At 33.8% G+C, this 15,267-nt stretch overlaps 1 protein-coding gene across 1 annotated transcript; it reads left to right on the top strand.

Moving 5' to 3' along the window:
• Window positions 1-235: 235 nt before the first annotated feature.
• On the top strand, window positions 236-4,870 carry asf1 (histone chaperone asf1). The gene is made up of 4 exons (XM_072525525.1): window positions 236-543; window positions 600-715; window positions 825-1,001; window positions 4,549-4,870. Exons 1-4 carry the CDS (start codon window positions 435-437, stop codon window positions 4,753-4,755), a joined length of 609 nt encoding a protein of 202 aa, XP_072381626.1. The 5' UTR covers window positions 236-434; the 3' UTR covers window positions 4,756-4,870.
• The last annotated feature ends 10,397 nt before the right edge of the window (window positions 4,871-15,267 follow it).

Below are 15,267 nucleotides of genomic sequence, written 5' to 3'. Positions count from 1 at the left end.
CCAAGCATAATAATAAATATGATTTTGGAAAAATCGAAGTTCAGAAATATTGCATTTTCTTATATATTGATATTAAAAATTTATAATTAAAAGATAATTTTTCTCAAAAGAAAAGAATAATAATTTAAATTCTTCTTTGTTTTCAAGTTTTGTGGTTTTGGGGTTATACCTGTCATGACCATTGTAGCATGACATGAAACTTATGTCAAACATGACACGACCAAATACAATACAACCAAAATTAAAATTGAAACAGAAAGAGGAAGACTTGAAAAGAAATTCTGGCGGGTAAACAATTTTGACGCTGTTGCACAGATTTTTTTAAGATAGTTTTGAACAAGGTAATTGAGTCGTTTTAATAAAAACTCATATTTTATATTTTTTTTATAACATTTGTGAAAGTTGGATTGGATATTAACCAGTGCTAATATATAATGGCTAAGGTCCAATTGTGTAACATAACCGTAATGGACAATCCTAGTCCTTTCTTGAACCCATTTCAGTTCGAAATAACTTTCGAGTGTATAGAAGAACTTAGAGAAGGTAAATTAATGAATAATATAATGTGTGGAACATGTATATATGTAAGTAATTTGTAGATTTGGAATGGAAAATGATATATGTAGGTTCAGCTGAGAGTGAAGACTATGATCAAACTTTAGATTCAGTTTTTGTAGGACCTATACCCGAAGGCAAACACATGTTCGTGTTTCAAGTGAGTATTCTTTGTTGAAAACAAAATTCAAAGTGTATTTAGATGCAGTACATATAACAATGTAGTCTTTAAGTAACATTCCTTCATTAATTTTTTTAATTGATTTAAGGCGGATCCTCCAAATGTCTCACGTATTCCAGAAAATGATGCTCTTGGTGTTACAGTTGTACTTTTAACATGTTCTTATAGAAGTCAGGAGTTCATTCGTGTAGGGTATTTTATTAATAATGAATATACTGATCCAGAACTTAAAGAAAATTTACCTAGTCCTCCACAATTTGATAAGGTAGTGTAGAATTGAATTAAATTAAATTTTACTAGATGAGTATTTAACAAATGTTTGAATATCAGCAGAATGACAAGTGATACAAACATGTTTAGACTTGTTTACTGTTTATCCTATATTGTTTGAAATTTGAATTGAATATTAATTGTTAGATAGGAATTTTGATAATGATATACATATTATCAAAATTGGTAAATAATATGATAATGGGGAATGCTATATACCTAATGAGGAATTCAACTTATTGTTGTAAAAACTTAGCATGATGAACTGCAAGAACTAAGTATATCATGTACACTTTAAGATTGGAAAATTTTGCTGTAAATGTTTTAGATACCAGGTTAAAAAATATTAACTAAAATTGTGTGAAAATTGAAGTTTCTATGAAAGTTATTTCTGAACATAATTTCTTATGATTATTCATAGGGGAAAAACTTGATCTCAGTAAAAAGGTAATTGAAAGGAAAATTCTAGATTAGATGTTTTCAAAATACAATTTTTATTTAAAATGAATAATAAAACAAAAAAAAATGTTTGATTAAGGCCTTGCACAAACACTCAACTAAACAGATTTCTGACAATTGTTATTCGAAAGAGTATTCAGATGTTTAATTACCGAAAATACATCAAACAGTTCTTTAAACCTGCTTTTTGTATTGCCATGGGTTAGACTCTTTTGGGGAAAAAGTTGGGACAATTACTGACAGAAATTTAAACCCCTGATAACATTTCTTCCTCTTCACAAGAAAAATGAATTCCTCTAGCTGGCTCTATACCATGAATCACAAAAATTGTTATTTAAAAAAAATTCTCTATAAAAGCTATATTAATATAAAAACCCTATCAGCCTACATCACAAAATGTTTTCTGAATGGCTTATCCATCATTATTGGTTTCTAGTTTTACATGTTTGAAGCCACTAAATACATGGGTAAAAACCCTTAAAAAATTAGATTTTTGATGATAAAATACTAGGATGTTTAAATAATGTAACTTAAACATGTTTAAGTAATGTAACTTAAACATTCGTAAATGCTTAGTGTGGGATGTACACATACTTTTCTTTTCCTTTTTCCATTACCTTCCATGTACAGTAATGTATAAGCAAGTACTCTTTTGTTAGACAACATGATGACACACTGAAGTTTCCTATGCAACTATCAACAGTGTGTGCACCCTACATAACTAAATAGTTTAGTCAAGAACAAATCACAATACTGTCACGATTCGACTAAACTGTTTGGTTGTGAATAAATTGATAGTATGCAGGGGCCCTTATTATGATTATCTAATGTGAAGATGACCTAAAGCTCTTATATACCAATAAAACCAAAGATGTTCAAATATAATATTATACTTTAATTGGGACTCATCTATTAGGGAGGCTAGTCTGATTCATATCTTGCTAAATTTAAATAAACATTCAATAGGTATTTCTAGACTCCTCCTCCAACTGCTTGACTTGCTTGATTTCTTCTCCAACTACATAAATCTCTGCATTCAGGTAATTATTTCCATCTACAATAACAGTTTCTGTCTTCTTGATATTTATTTTCAAAACCAAAGCTTCAATTGTGAGAGTTAAATCATTTATAAGACACTGAAGATTGTTGATACAACATTGGAACTTTACTTCCCTTTTTTATCAATAAATTTTCTGTTTCGCTATGTTTTTGAAGATGGTGTTCCTGTCTGGTTCCAATTCACATTAGAGATAACTCTTATGTCTTTAGCATCCAATCCCAACTCTTGAAAATATTTTATCATCAGTTTTTGTTTTACATTTTCATGGAAATGCCTTTCCAATAATGACGAAATAATGATAATCATCCTACGTTTGATCTCTACAGTTCTGTACTAATGATTGCATGCTAAAAGTGACCTCTCTTTTACCAAGTCCAAGAATCTGAACTGACTTCAGCCACTTTCAGTTTAAGTGGATATAATTCCAAAGCTGAGGACTCAAATGCTTCCATAAGGAAGACTAACTTTTTTTTATCCTCCATTTGAAACCAACCCTGCACTGTTTGCCATAAGGCATCAATCGAGAATCCTGTATGACTCAAAACATTAACCACATAAGCACTATTGCAGAGTGATTTAGATGGATTCACGTTTTACCCCAAATTATGACGAATATTTGACTTACTGTCGTGTAGCGAAATGTCCAGAAATTTACCTACAGACGGGTTATCCAAACAATAAATGATCTAACCTTGAAAGACAAACATTTGGTAATTTAAAATCTGATACGTCTGCTCTCATACAACTAAACCATACGTTTTTAAATAGAACCTTGATAAATTGATGTGTATTGTCGTTTTAAGCTTTCATAAATGGATATATCATAAACTAACGGATACATAAGGTAGGCCCCAATGATCTCGATACAATAGGGGATTTTATGAAAACCATACTTCACGAGGCAGCAGAGGAAGTGTTGTATGAGGTATTCTAAGGGCAGTAAACAATTTGTTTATAGAATGCAAACGAGTGAACAAAAAGAACAATAAGTCATATCATTATTAACAGATCTGTAAACAATATTGAAGAATATCGAGTAAAACGGGAAGAAGAGAAACAAAACTTAAAGAAAGAGGCATCAAATCAATAAAGATATTGAAAAAATGGAAAAGCTAAACAGAATACATCAGATAAAGTTTTACTAATTATTGACAGGCCCCAATTACATTTGGCTGTGATCTTTGAAATACCAAAAGAATTAATGGATTGCTGAGATGTCTCACATGGGAAACCCAAAGCTATCAATGAACTAAAATTCTGCGGCAAAAATTGTAAGCATGTTGGGTATACAAAATTCAATTCAAGACTTATTTTTATCAATGTTCGTCGATGTCGACATAATTGGTAAAAATCATTCCTAATTAAGCGACACATAAGCGCACTCTATAAAATTTCCAAGTTTCATATAAAATTAATATATGAATTTGTAGTTATCTCTATAAATTAAAGATAATTAAGGTCAGTGAAAGGTGATAGAATGAACCAGTTTTTTTTTTATTCAATTAATGACTTTGAATAACTTGATCCTATCAGCCACATTAATGTATTTGACTATTTGAATTTGTTAATGATATATTGACCTATTGCATTTGTTAACAAAATAGTACTTCGCCTAGAGGTAAATTAAAAATATATTGTAGTTAACATCAGTATCACAAGAATCAGTAGATTGACAAGAAAATGAACCAGTTAAATGTGTTTTTGCAACTTAATTTTTAAATCACGATTTTTAAGTTAAATATGTTTTTATATGGTATTAAGCCACAATTTATTGTAATGAAAATTACATTTTTTTGACATTTCGAATTTAGTGGCCTGTAGTGGTTATTTTCTGGTATTCTGTGTTTTTATAGAACACGTAAAATTGCCATTTATGATTAAATTACTACACAAACGTCAAGATAGTCGCGTCAGTGGTGTACGAGTTTCAGTGAATAGCTTCATTTTAGGTTAATACTTTTTTGAATATATATTTATTGTTTATATGTATTATTAAAAATAACCATTTTACTTTTGATTTTAGGTGACCCGAAATATTCTAGCATCCGAACCTAGAGTAACCCGATTCAAAATTAATTGGGAAGAAACTAACCCCACAGAAAATAACACAAACTCAGACCAAAATGGAGCATCAGCACCCTCGACATCAGAAGCTGGACCTTCTGCTCCGGTTGAAGTACCTGCCTTTAATGAAAATTCCAATTCGTGGGCAACCATGGAATGTTCATAATATTGTTGATAGTTAAATAAATATTCAGCTTCCCCGTACTTTAGATTACAGATCATTTGGATATTGTCTTATTTTAGAATAGAGTTTTGTACAATAAATCCTATTTAATTACTTGTATTATTCTAAATTATTTACAATATGCAACCTTATTTTCTAAGGGATTTTGTGTTATCATTTGAGTTGTATGTGACTCAATCACCAACATTCTTCAAATTTTATTTGGAGCAAATTTTAAAAGACTTTCAACACATATAAAGTACTGAAAAGAAAGAAAATTTCAAAGAACGATTAAATAAGTTCAATAATGAAATAATAGAAATTTCTCCCCAAGCCATAAACGACCATAGAGTCCAACAAACTCCAAAATGGAAAATCAATATGGTCAGACATTACATCAGAGTTAAATAAACAAAGTGGTGAAAGCCTAATAAGAGGTACTGCACAAATTGCTTACTGGAAACTGGAAGCAGACACAAATGCTATTTGAATGGCGTCTCGGAATTATAGTCTCCATATTCAAAAAGGGAGACCCAATGTTGAATATAACATCCTGTTAAATGTGAAACGCCAAAGACTGCAACTGTACACAAAGAAGATAATCACGAAGTGTGGCTCCAGCAGACAAAAGTCTACAAACAGAAGAAATTTTCATATTGCTGTGAGTCAATTACCCGTGTGCGTTAGAGAAGTCCAGAAGTGTCTATTCACCGCCGAAATTTTCCAGGAACTGATTCTATTGACGCAGAGATGACCTTAGAGAATTTACGGAGTTTTCGTCGCCCAGTTAGCTGTTTTATAGTTTCCGTCAACATATAAGAAATTTTGCCTGACGCTGATGAGATGACCCTGTCGATTTTGTCAACCGCATTACCGTATTATTATAATAAAAAACCATATAGGAGCGGATCCGCTAAAATGTACAAAAAAGTTCAAGTATAATATTTTAATAGGGTTGGATAATAAATATATATATTTAATACGTATTTATATCTATATACAGTAGAACCCCGATTATCCGGGCGGTGGATTCTCCATGCCGCATATTAAATTGATCATCCGTGCGCGGATTATCCGTGGCTAACGGCCAGAGGTTGGTGGCGCCCATGAACGCTGAATAATGCACCGTGTAAACATTCATCGCTGAATAATGCAGCACCGTGTAAACATTCATTTCGGGGAATCCCCAAGTTTTCTCGTATTTTCGTCAACTGCTGACCGATTCGTTCGTTGAACGTAAACAGACGCACAAAATGCAGCGTACGGGTGCTAATGAAAAGCGTAAACGCAATGTTTTAACTATTGGGCAAAAAATGGAAATTTTGAAACAATTTGAAAATAAAATAAGTGTTGCTATGTTGGCTAAAACATATAATATTGGGAAACAAATAGTTCGTGACATTGTGAAGAAAAAATCCGAATTACAGAGCTTTGTAGCTAAAGCGGACAGTGCAAAAGCAATTTCTGACAGGAAATCTCTAAAAGGGTCTACGTTTCGAGAACTTGATGATGCTATGACCAAGTGGTTCTTGCAGAAAATATCAATGGGGGTTCCAATATCAGGACCTATGTGTGCTAGGCAAGCTGAAAAGTTTCACGAGCAGTTGAAAATTAAAGGCACCTTCTCGGCATCTTCTGGTTGGCTTTACAGATTTAAAAAACGTCATGGAATACGAGAATTAGCTGTTCAAGGGGAGAAATTAAGTGCTGATGATGTAGCTATGATAGAATTTTGCTACGATTTTGAAAATCTCATAACGGAGCACGACCTAAAACCTGAGCAAGTGTATAATGCAGACGAAACTGGGCTTTATTGGAAAGCAATGCCGAGAAGAACCCTTGTTGCAGGCTCAGAAACTAGTGCACCAGGTTAGCTTTAATTCTTTTTACGTATAAAGTATTTTTCAAAATAATTTTTTTTTTAGGTTTCAAATCAAGCAAAGACCGTATAACACTTTTATGCTGTGCTAATGCCTCAGCAACCCATAAGCTTAGGTTAGCCGTCATTGGAAAATCCAAAAATCTAAAAAAAAGCTTTTAAAAATATAAAAACACTGCCCGTTGATTATTATAATCTAAAGGCAGCTTGGATGGATCGTGTAATTTTTAAACAGTGGTTTTTCCAAAAATTTATACCTCAAGTTAGAGCTTATCTACAAGAAAATAATCTTCCACCAAAGGCTGTACTGTTACTGGACAATGCGCCATCGCATCCTGATGTAGAGCAACTAAAGTCAGCAGATGGGAACATATTCGTAGCATATTTTCCTCCGAATATAACATCTATTGCCCAGCCAATGGATTAAGGTGTTATCGAGGCCATGAAAAGGCTTTACAGGAAAGATCTTATGCTTCAATTGTTGGGAAAATGTGATATTGTGGGATTTTGGAAACGCCTAAATTTAAAAGAGGCAATTTATGCTGTAGCTAGGGCTTGGAGTTAAGTGGAAACGGATCATATTAAAAAATCATTTTATAAAATAATGACCTTAGAAGATATGGAAGATGAAGACGGTAATCACGTAAATGAAGGTGAGCTATCGGTCGAAAACATAGCATCTATAGCCTCACAAATCAAAGGTTTGGAAGAAACGAACAATAACGAAATACATGAATGGATAGAATGTGATCGCCAAGAAACAGGGTATCAGATTATGAATGACGATTATCTTACAGAAAGTTCTGACACAAGTAGTGATGATGATGAGAATTGTGCTGACAATGATTGCGTCATTAAGACAAGTCATCGGGAAGCAAGGGATGCAGTAAATGTACTTATTCAATAGTTTGAAGAACAGCCTGGAGCTGATGACATTCATGTACTTCAGCTTAAAAACATAAAGGAAATTATAAAGCGTAGAAGTTACGAAGCTCCAAAACAAACCAAAATTAGTGATTTTTTTTTAATATGTAATGTTTATTCATAGCATATACATTATGTAGAAATAATAATATGTATGTACTTTTATTTTTTGTTACATGTATGTTGTATGTATCACGTTTTTGTCCTTCGTTTGACACATGTATTTGTCTAAATAAATTATTAAAAAAATAAATTGAGGTCTTTGGATTATCCGTGTTTTCGATTATCCGGCGAAGGCTCGGTCCGGGCTGGCCCGGATAATCGAGGTTCTACTGTAGTTAATAGATATCTTATGATATGCAATGAAATAAGAGAAATGAACAAATTAAGGAAAATAATGTTAATAACAGTAGGTAAAAGGGTAAAAGTATGGCAGTAAAAATCAGAATTAAACAAGATAACATTAAAAGAAGAAAAATTAAAATTACAGCTTTGTTACTATCGCTGCCATCTTCACTAGAATCGTCATTCGTCATCATCTTATATTATATCCCTCATCATCATCAGTGGCGTTACAGCTCTTTATGAGCCAAAGCCTTCTTCAGAACAATCCTCCATTCGCCCCTGTCTCTGGCAACTCTTCTCCATGCTCTATATCCATAGACATATAATACAAGATAGACTGATCATTGCAATACCAGCCCGTTCCTTCAGTGCGACAGAGAAAACTGATGCAAAGCAGTCCTTACATCTCTTTCTAATTTGCCAGGTTTATGTTCCGAAAAATTTCCGCGGTTAGTACAATTAAACCTAAAGCTAAGATTAATACTGTATTACAAGAATTAATATTAAACTCAACAGTGTTTCGGGTTGAACCGCGTCGGTTATCACTGCGCCGAGCTTTCGACATCCTCTCTGATGTCTTCCTCAGGGTTTCCGAGCCCCCAGACACTACTACACTGATCACTAACTAATGCATTACTGCTACTGGGAACAGTGGAAGGTTAATTTATACCGTCGATGCTAACGTGGTTTGGGTAGAGGTTGGCTTGGGGATTGGCGCGAACATTTCTGATAGTAGGATTTTCTGCTTCCGAATGCTGTCAGCTCTTTTATTGAGACAATTTGGCCTTTTTTCAATTTCTATGCCTTCTCGAATAATTCTTTGTTTATAGAAGCGGATGGGGGTTATGGTTCTGGAGTTTTCAAAATCAATTTTGTGACCTGTATGAAGATGGTGTTGACCTAGAGCTGAAATTGAATCGGAATTGCGAACAGAAATGGAATGTTCATAAATCCTATTTTGGTTTCTACGATTTGTTTGACCTATATAAGATCGGGGGCAGTCTAAGGAATTTCATAAACTCCGTGTTGTTCATTTGGAATGTTGTCTTTGGTCGGACAAGAGATAAAAGTTTTTGTTGGGGGGTAAACATTGTCTTTATTTAAGAATTTTGTCAGTGACACCTTTGATGTAAGGAAGAAAAGTTTTGGTATGATGAGGGTCTGAGTCTTTGGATTGAGATCGAGTGGGGAGATTGGTATCTGTGGTTGCTCCTATCGATGTGATATTGGCGGTAATCGTTTTGAATGAGGGCTTGTTTTAAACTAGAGAGCTCAGCGGGTCTACTGGCATCATCGCAAAGGTGTATTGAAAAATGGATGAGACGAATGTGCAAGGAAATTTAGGATGTGATATCTAGGAACGACAAGAAATAAGAAACATATTTAATAAACGAGTTCTAAACATTCCTTCTGTACTAGTTGGCAATAACAACAAAATTATTGTAAATGAGAACGAAATAAGAAGAGAATGGCAACTGTATATATCACAGTTGTTTGAAGATGGCAAAAATAATACACATAGTTTCAAAAGTTATGCATCACCCCTCGTATTCACGATTTTCACACTTTTATAAATTCTTATCCTGACAACATATTTAATATGCGTTTTTCATTTAAAATACACACATTTAGTACTTTTTTTGGTATCTTATTTTATTTAAATACCCATTTAATTGATCTGGTTTTGCCAAGGTGTAAACATTTGAAAAATTTATTTTGGTAAAATTTGCGAAAACGTGATTTATAATGAATCGTAATTTAATTTCTAAATTTGACCGTGTAAGAATTATCGCTTTAGTTGAAAAAGGTAATTGACAACGGTTTGTGGTGGAAAGAGTGTGTGTTTCTCAGCGTAATGTCAAAATGGGTTTCTGGAGAAAAATTCTATACAGAATAGTGCAGAATAGAATAGCTCTGGTGGACCCCGAGTTACCAATAAACAACAGAATAGATATATCAGAATTTCCATTCGGAGAAATTCTTCTATGTCGGTACCATCCCAAAACGAAACTTTAATTATGCTACAGGAGTTAAGAGTATCGTTCGGATAAGAAGAAGAATTTCAGAGTCAGGTTTGAGGACTCGTCGATCAATAAGAGTTCCCCAGCTAGACATGTTTTGCACCATCTCTAGTGTGCCCAAGAACACATACAGCTCCCTCAACAGTTTTGTAATTTTTTGCTTTTTTCAAAAGAGACCAGAATCTGTTTAATATAGTGATAGAAGGCGAATTCGTGTTTGGCGAGAGCCAACAAGAGCTGCACAACTAGCACATGCTCGTCCCATACTTCCTTTCGCTGGTGGTAGTGTTATGTTCTGGACAGGTGGACACACGAAATTCGTGGTTATTGCCGGGATTCTAACAGAACAAAGGCACATCACACGGATTTTAGAACCTCATGCAGGTGGTGGAAATACACGATATTAGTGTTGCCCAAAATCGGTCTTGGTCTTGTTCTTGCGTTTTTGCAAGACCAAAACCAAGACCGCCTAATTTTATCAAGACCAAGACTGACCGTGCAAGATTTAAGCAAGAACAAGACTAAGCCTGCGAAACTCTTGCGTCTTGCAGTTAGGACTGAATGTGGTTTTAGCAAGAATAGTAGTTCGGGTATAGGCTTAAAGACTCAATGAGACGCAAAAAAATGTAATAAAAATTTGAAAAACTGAACTAATGCGTATTACAAACAATACCATAAACATACATACTCGTACATGCTCAGAGGTCGAGATTACAAAATTAAATATTTTGTACATTCTTTTCCAGCACACGACTTCTTCGCTCTGAAATTAATTGTCCATATTTTGAGTATAGCCGCCCTCTAATCATAAAAATAATCTTCTTGCATTGCGACGCCGACAATAATATCGTATTCCCATTATAATTTAGTCAGAAGGAATCTAAATAAACAAATCTTATCGGCCTAAGACATAAATTGTTTCTGCTGAGTGTGCGATGAGATCATTCGGTTAAACAAAATTTGCTGAAAGAGCGCGAAAGTAACGAGACAAATTAATAACATATAATGCCGCCTACCGTAACAAAATACCGAAGTATTTAGAATAACGAAGTAACGATATATAATTCTCGGTTTGTTATTAGATACTTACGGTATTGGATAGTAACGAACATAAAGTAACTTTTTTTTTATAGTAGTATCGTAGTTACTTTTTCGACATTACTTAACTTCATTCCCAATTGAGCTTTCCTTTGAGTTTAATGTAATAATTGTTTTTCATCTAATCCTTTTTGTTCCCGGAGTGACAAATTTACAATTTGACATGAGGGACAAAGATTCAAATAATTCACAAATAATAAGACCTAAAAGCAAATTTGACGAGTTTTTCGAAATAATTCATGCATCGCTAATTATTGGTTTGTGTAAATTGTGCCTACATAGAAAGGTTGAAATGAAAATGAACAACAGAAACACGTCAGGTTTAAGGAAGCATCTAATATCTTTTCACAAAAAGGAATTACAAATATTTCTTCCTGAAAAACCAAAATTCGGTAGAGATATCACAAGCTTTTTAATAACCGCTGGTAAAAGTGGACATGTAAAAAAATATACTTATTAACAACTACATATATCATATACCTACTACACTTGAGTGCAAAATAATCGACTCAAAATTATTTTGTCAAAGTACGTCTCCTGTTTCAATCTAAAAAGTGTAAATTTAAAAATATTTAGTGTACAATCATTAACCTTATTATTGAGTTTTAAATAAATTTTGTTTTTTGGTGAATTGGATGACGCATTACAAATAAATAACGCAACACGTAGAGAGGGGATCAGAATTTGACTCATTGAAATCGACACGCACCGACTTAACGCGTCGGTTAACACATCGTACGCATCAATTTCAATAGCAACCCACTAATACATCAGCCACTTAAGTTCGCAACTGCATTACAAATGGATACCACGTCCGTCAACGCAACTCAAGCAGTAGCATTATTGAGGAAAGGCCTGAGCCAGAGGGCCGTGGCAAATCGACTAAATTTAAGCCAATCTGCTGTGTCCCAAGTGTATCGTCCTTACCAAGATACTGTTGATTATAATCAACAAGGAGAGGGCCGTAAATGAATAACAACGGAGAGAGATGATCGATTTCTTGTATCGAAATCCCTGAGAAATCGACATTTAAGTGGTGCTAAACTCAAAGAAGAGCTTAGAGAGGTCCGAGGTGTGGTGACCAGCGTTTGGACAGTCAGATGGAGACTAAAGTCAATCAACCTGATACCAAAAAGGACAGCTACGGGTCCCAAGCTAACTGCAGCACAGAAGCAAGGGCGATTATAATTTGCTCGCGAACATCTGGACATCAATGGAGTCAGGTATTATTTTCCGATGAAAGTAGGATCTGCCTACATGGCAACGAGAAGAGGCGTCGAGTCTATGGAAGGCCAGGAGAGCAATTTGCTCAATTTTGTATAGAAGAAATTGTCTCATGAAGGCGGTTCTTGTATGTTTTGGGCAGGCAGTTCTAAGGATGGGAAAACCGAGTTGATTTTCGTGCCTGGTGGAGGACGTGGAGAAGGTTTAACGGCGGATCGTAACATCAGAGACATTTTGGAGGAACATGTGGTTTCATACGCGGCATTTATTGGTGATGCTTTTATTTTAATGCACGATATTGCACAATGCCATATCGCACGAGTCACGACCACCTATCTATCTGAGAACGGTATACCTACAATAAATTGGCCTGCGTTAAGCCCGGACATAAATCCAATAAATCATGTTTGGGATGAGCTTAAACGAAGGTTCCGGGACAGAAATCATGCACCAAGGAGCATAATAGAATTGAGAGCTGCGCTTAATAATGGATGGGAAGCAATGCCTCAAGAATTTATTAGAAAAGTCATCCGATCCATGCGAAATCGATTGAAAAGTGTAAGTAGGAGTAGGGGTGGTAATATCAAATACTAAAGAATTAAGAAATTTATGTTGTAATTGATGATTTCTCTGTTCATAACGTCTTTCTTGCCTTAGTTCCAATGATGAATATTTAGGAAATTCTGTTTGTATTGCATGTTGTTTTTATAATGCGTCTTCCAAATAATGCAATAGCAGTTTTTGTAAGTTCAATAATAAAGTTGTTGTTTGCACATTACCTTTTTTTTATTCTCATACCTCTTCATTGAAACATAAGATGTAATCTCAAATATCGCGTTTGAGTCGATTATTTTGCACTCAAGTGTACTTTATTTTGGTAAATTAATGTATTTATTAAGTAGGTATCTCCTTAATTTAAAAGAACTTCTTTTGATTGTCATTGCTTTTTTACCTATTCTTTATTTTTTCAAGTTAGTTTTTTATATAAAAGTAGAGATAAGATTTCTAAAAACATTTATTTTGCTTTAATAAGTGGATTATAGTTTGTTATCTTATCACCTAAAAAATCTGTGCCCTTGATACATGTATGTGGATTTTTTGCCCATCAACCTCTTTCTAGGCAGATAATGTTCTTTAAAATACAGGCATGCTTATGTCATTAATTTGTTTTTTTTTGTGTTTTAACCATGTTTTAGCAAATTTAAGTTTAGTAAATGCAAACGTTTATTAAGAAACAGATTGACTTCTGTGGGGCATGGTAGATAGCTGAGTTAGTTAGAGCATAGGCACGGTAAGCTTAGATCGTGGCTTCAAACCCCACCCGATGTCAGTTGTTTAGACATTTATTAATTTGGTTGGTCTTTATTATGGCTATGTTAATTCAAGCTTAAAATGTACTTACTCCGTTACGTTGTTCTAAGATCTAAAGTAACGTTTAATAAATAGCAATAGGCTAATGGGTAAGATGGGAGACTTGCAAGGGTCTTGCTGCAAGACCAAGACCAGGAGTGCAATACCAAGACCAAGAGTATTGGCGCAAGACCAAGACTGCCTAAGTCTTGGTCTTGCCTTGGTCCAATTTTTAGTCTTTAGTTGTAATCCACATCCTGATGCAGAGCTTCAATTAAATGGAGTCAAGTTGAACGATTTTACAAAATTACATATTTTTGAACTGTCATAATGAACTAACTAGATCCAGACAGAAATAAAACGAAGAATAGAAATTACTAAAACTATTTTTATGAAAATGAAGACATTTCTTTGCAATAATCATGTCAGTTTAGAAGTGTAGGAACACAACAGGTTTCTCAACTGGTTAAAAACATTCGTGAATGGACTGAGATATCAAATGCAGGACAATTATTCCATGAGACAGAAGATCGAGAAGACTTCGCGATGGTAATCGCCAACGTCGGATAACTCTGATATGGCACGTGAAGAAGAAGACTCGTTTGTTTTCATTACTTTTGTAATACGCATGTTTCAGAGTCTTCATTGCCTGTTTTATGGCATTTTCTAAATAATTTGTATATATCTATCGATTCTTATTTTTTACCTTTTTCTGGAGCTAAACACCAAAGCGGCGATTCTTAAAAGTATATTTCAGGATGGCTGCGAACAGTTTTCGTGACATGGGATCAATTGTCACGTATCCCGATATTTAGTTTCATACTGTCTCTGTGGACTCTGTGTCTTGGTCGTCATTATGTTTTATGGATATTGTAAATAGGTTACGGATATTGTGTGATCAATTCTCTAGTCATTTAATAACTTTAGAATTGAAGATAGTGGGTTATAAAAAATAATAAAACGCATTTTTGTATAAAACAATGTTTTTATAAAAGATCCAATACAATTTTTTTATTTTTTTCGCAGAGGTAACAATAAGAAAGCAGACTTAAAATAAGCATTTTTTTACAAATTTTAATGTTTAAAAAAATTCTAAAAATACTTTTATTAATAATATTATTTTATGAAAATCTCGAGAATCTCAGTACCCAGTGTCCAAATGATATTTTCCTCTTTCTAGAATACTTAAAGAAAAAAGTATTGAATATTTCAGTTTAGGTGTCTATTTTTAAGAGTTTATGTGAATTCTGGTAGTAACTAACGTGGATTATGTACCATATAAATAGTTTGGTCAGGATTTAAATCTTTAATGACCACCTTCTTGAATGTGATAACTGTTGTCTGGGCATTGTTAGTATATTAAAACTTACTTAGACCTATGATCCATCTTTGCGATTTTTCCAAAATACTAATAAAATCACTTACTAATAAAAAAATTGCCGAAACAAGAAAGAAGACTTACGATAAAACGCATAGAAAAATTAGAAAAAAAATCATTAGTGTAAGATTAAAAATAAAGAAATATAGTGCTTGACTTAATATTGGTGTTAAACATACAGTTCGCGTTTAAATTCCGCCTCCCTCGACAATAATTGTCTACCATAAAACTTCTAATCACTCAAAATGACGGGGTGGTGCTATTTTGTAAAATTATTTTAAATAGGATCATATCGC

Source organism: Diabrotica undecimpunctata, chromosome 3 (genome assembly GCF_040954645.1).
Source record: "Diabrotica undecimpunctata isolate CICGRU chromosome 3, icDiaUnde3, whole genome shotgun sequence".
NCBI lineage: Eukaryota > Metazoa > Arthropoda > Insecta > Coleoptera > Chrysomelidae > Diabrotica > Diabrotica undecimpunctata.
The sequence above is the reverse complement of the archived record's forward strand: the minus strand, read 5'-3'. Positions and strand labels throughout refer to the sequence as shown.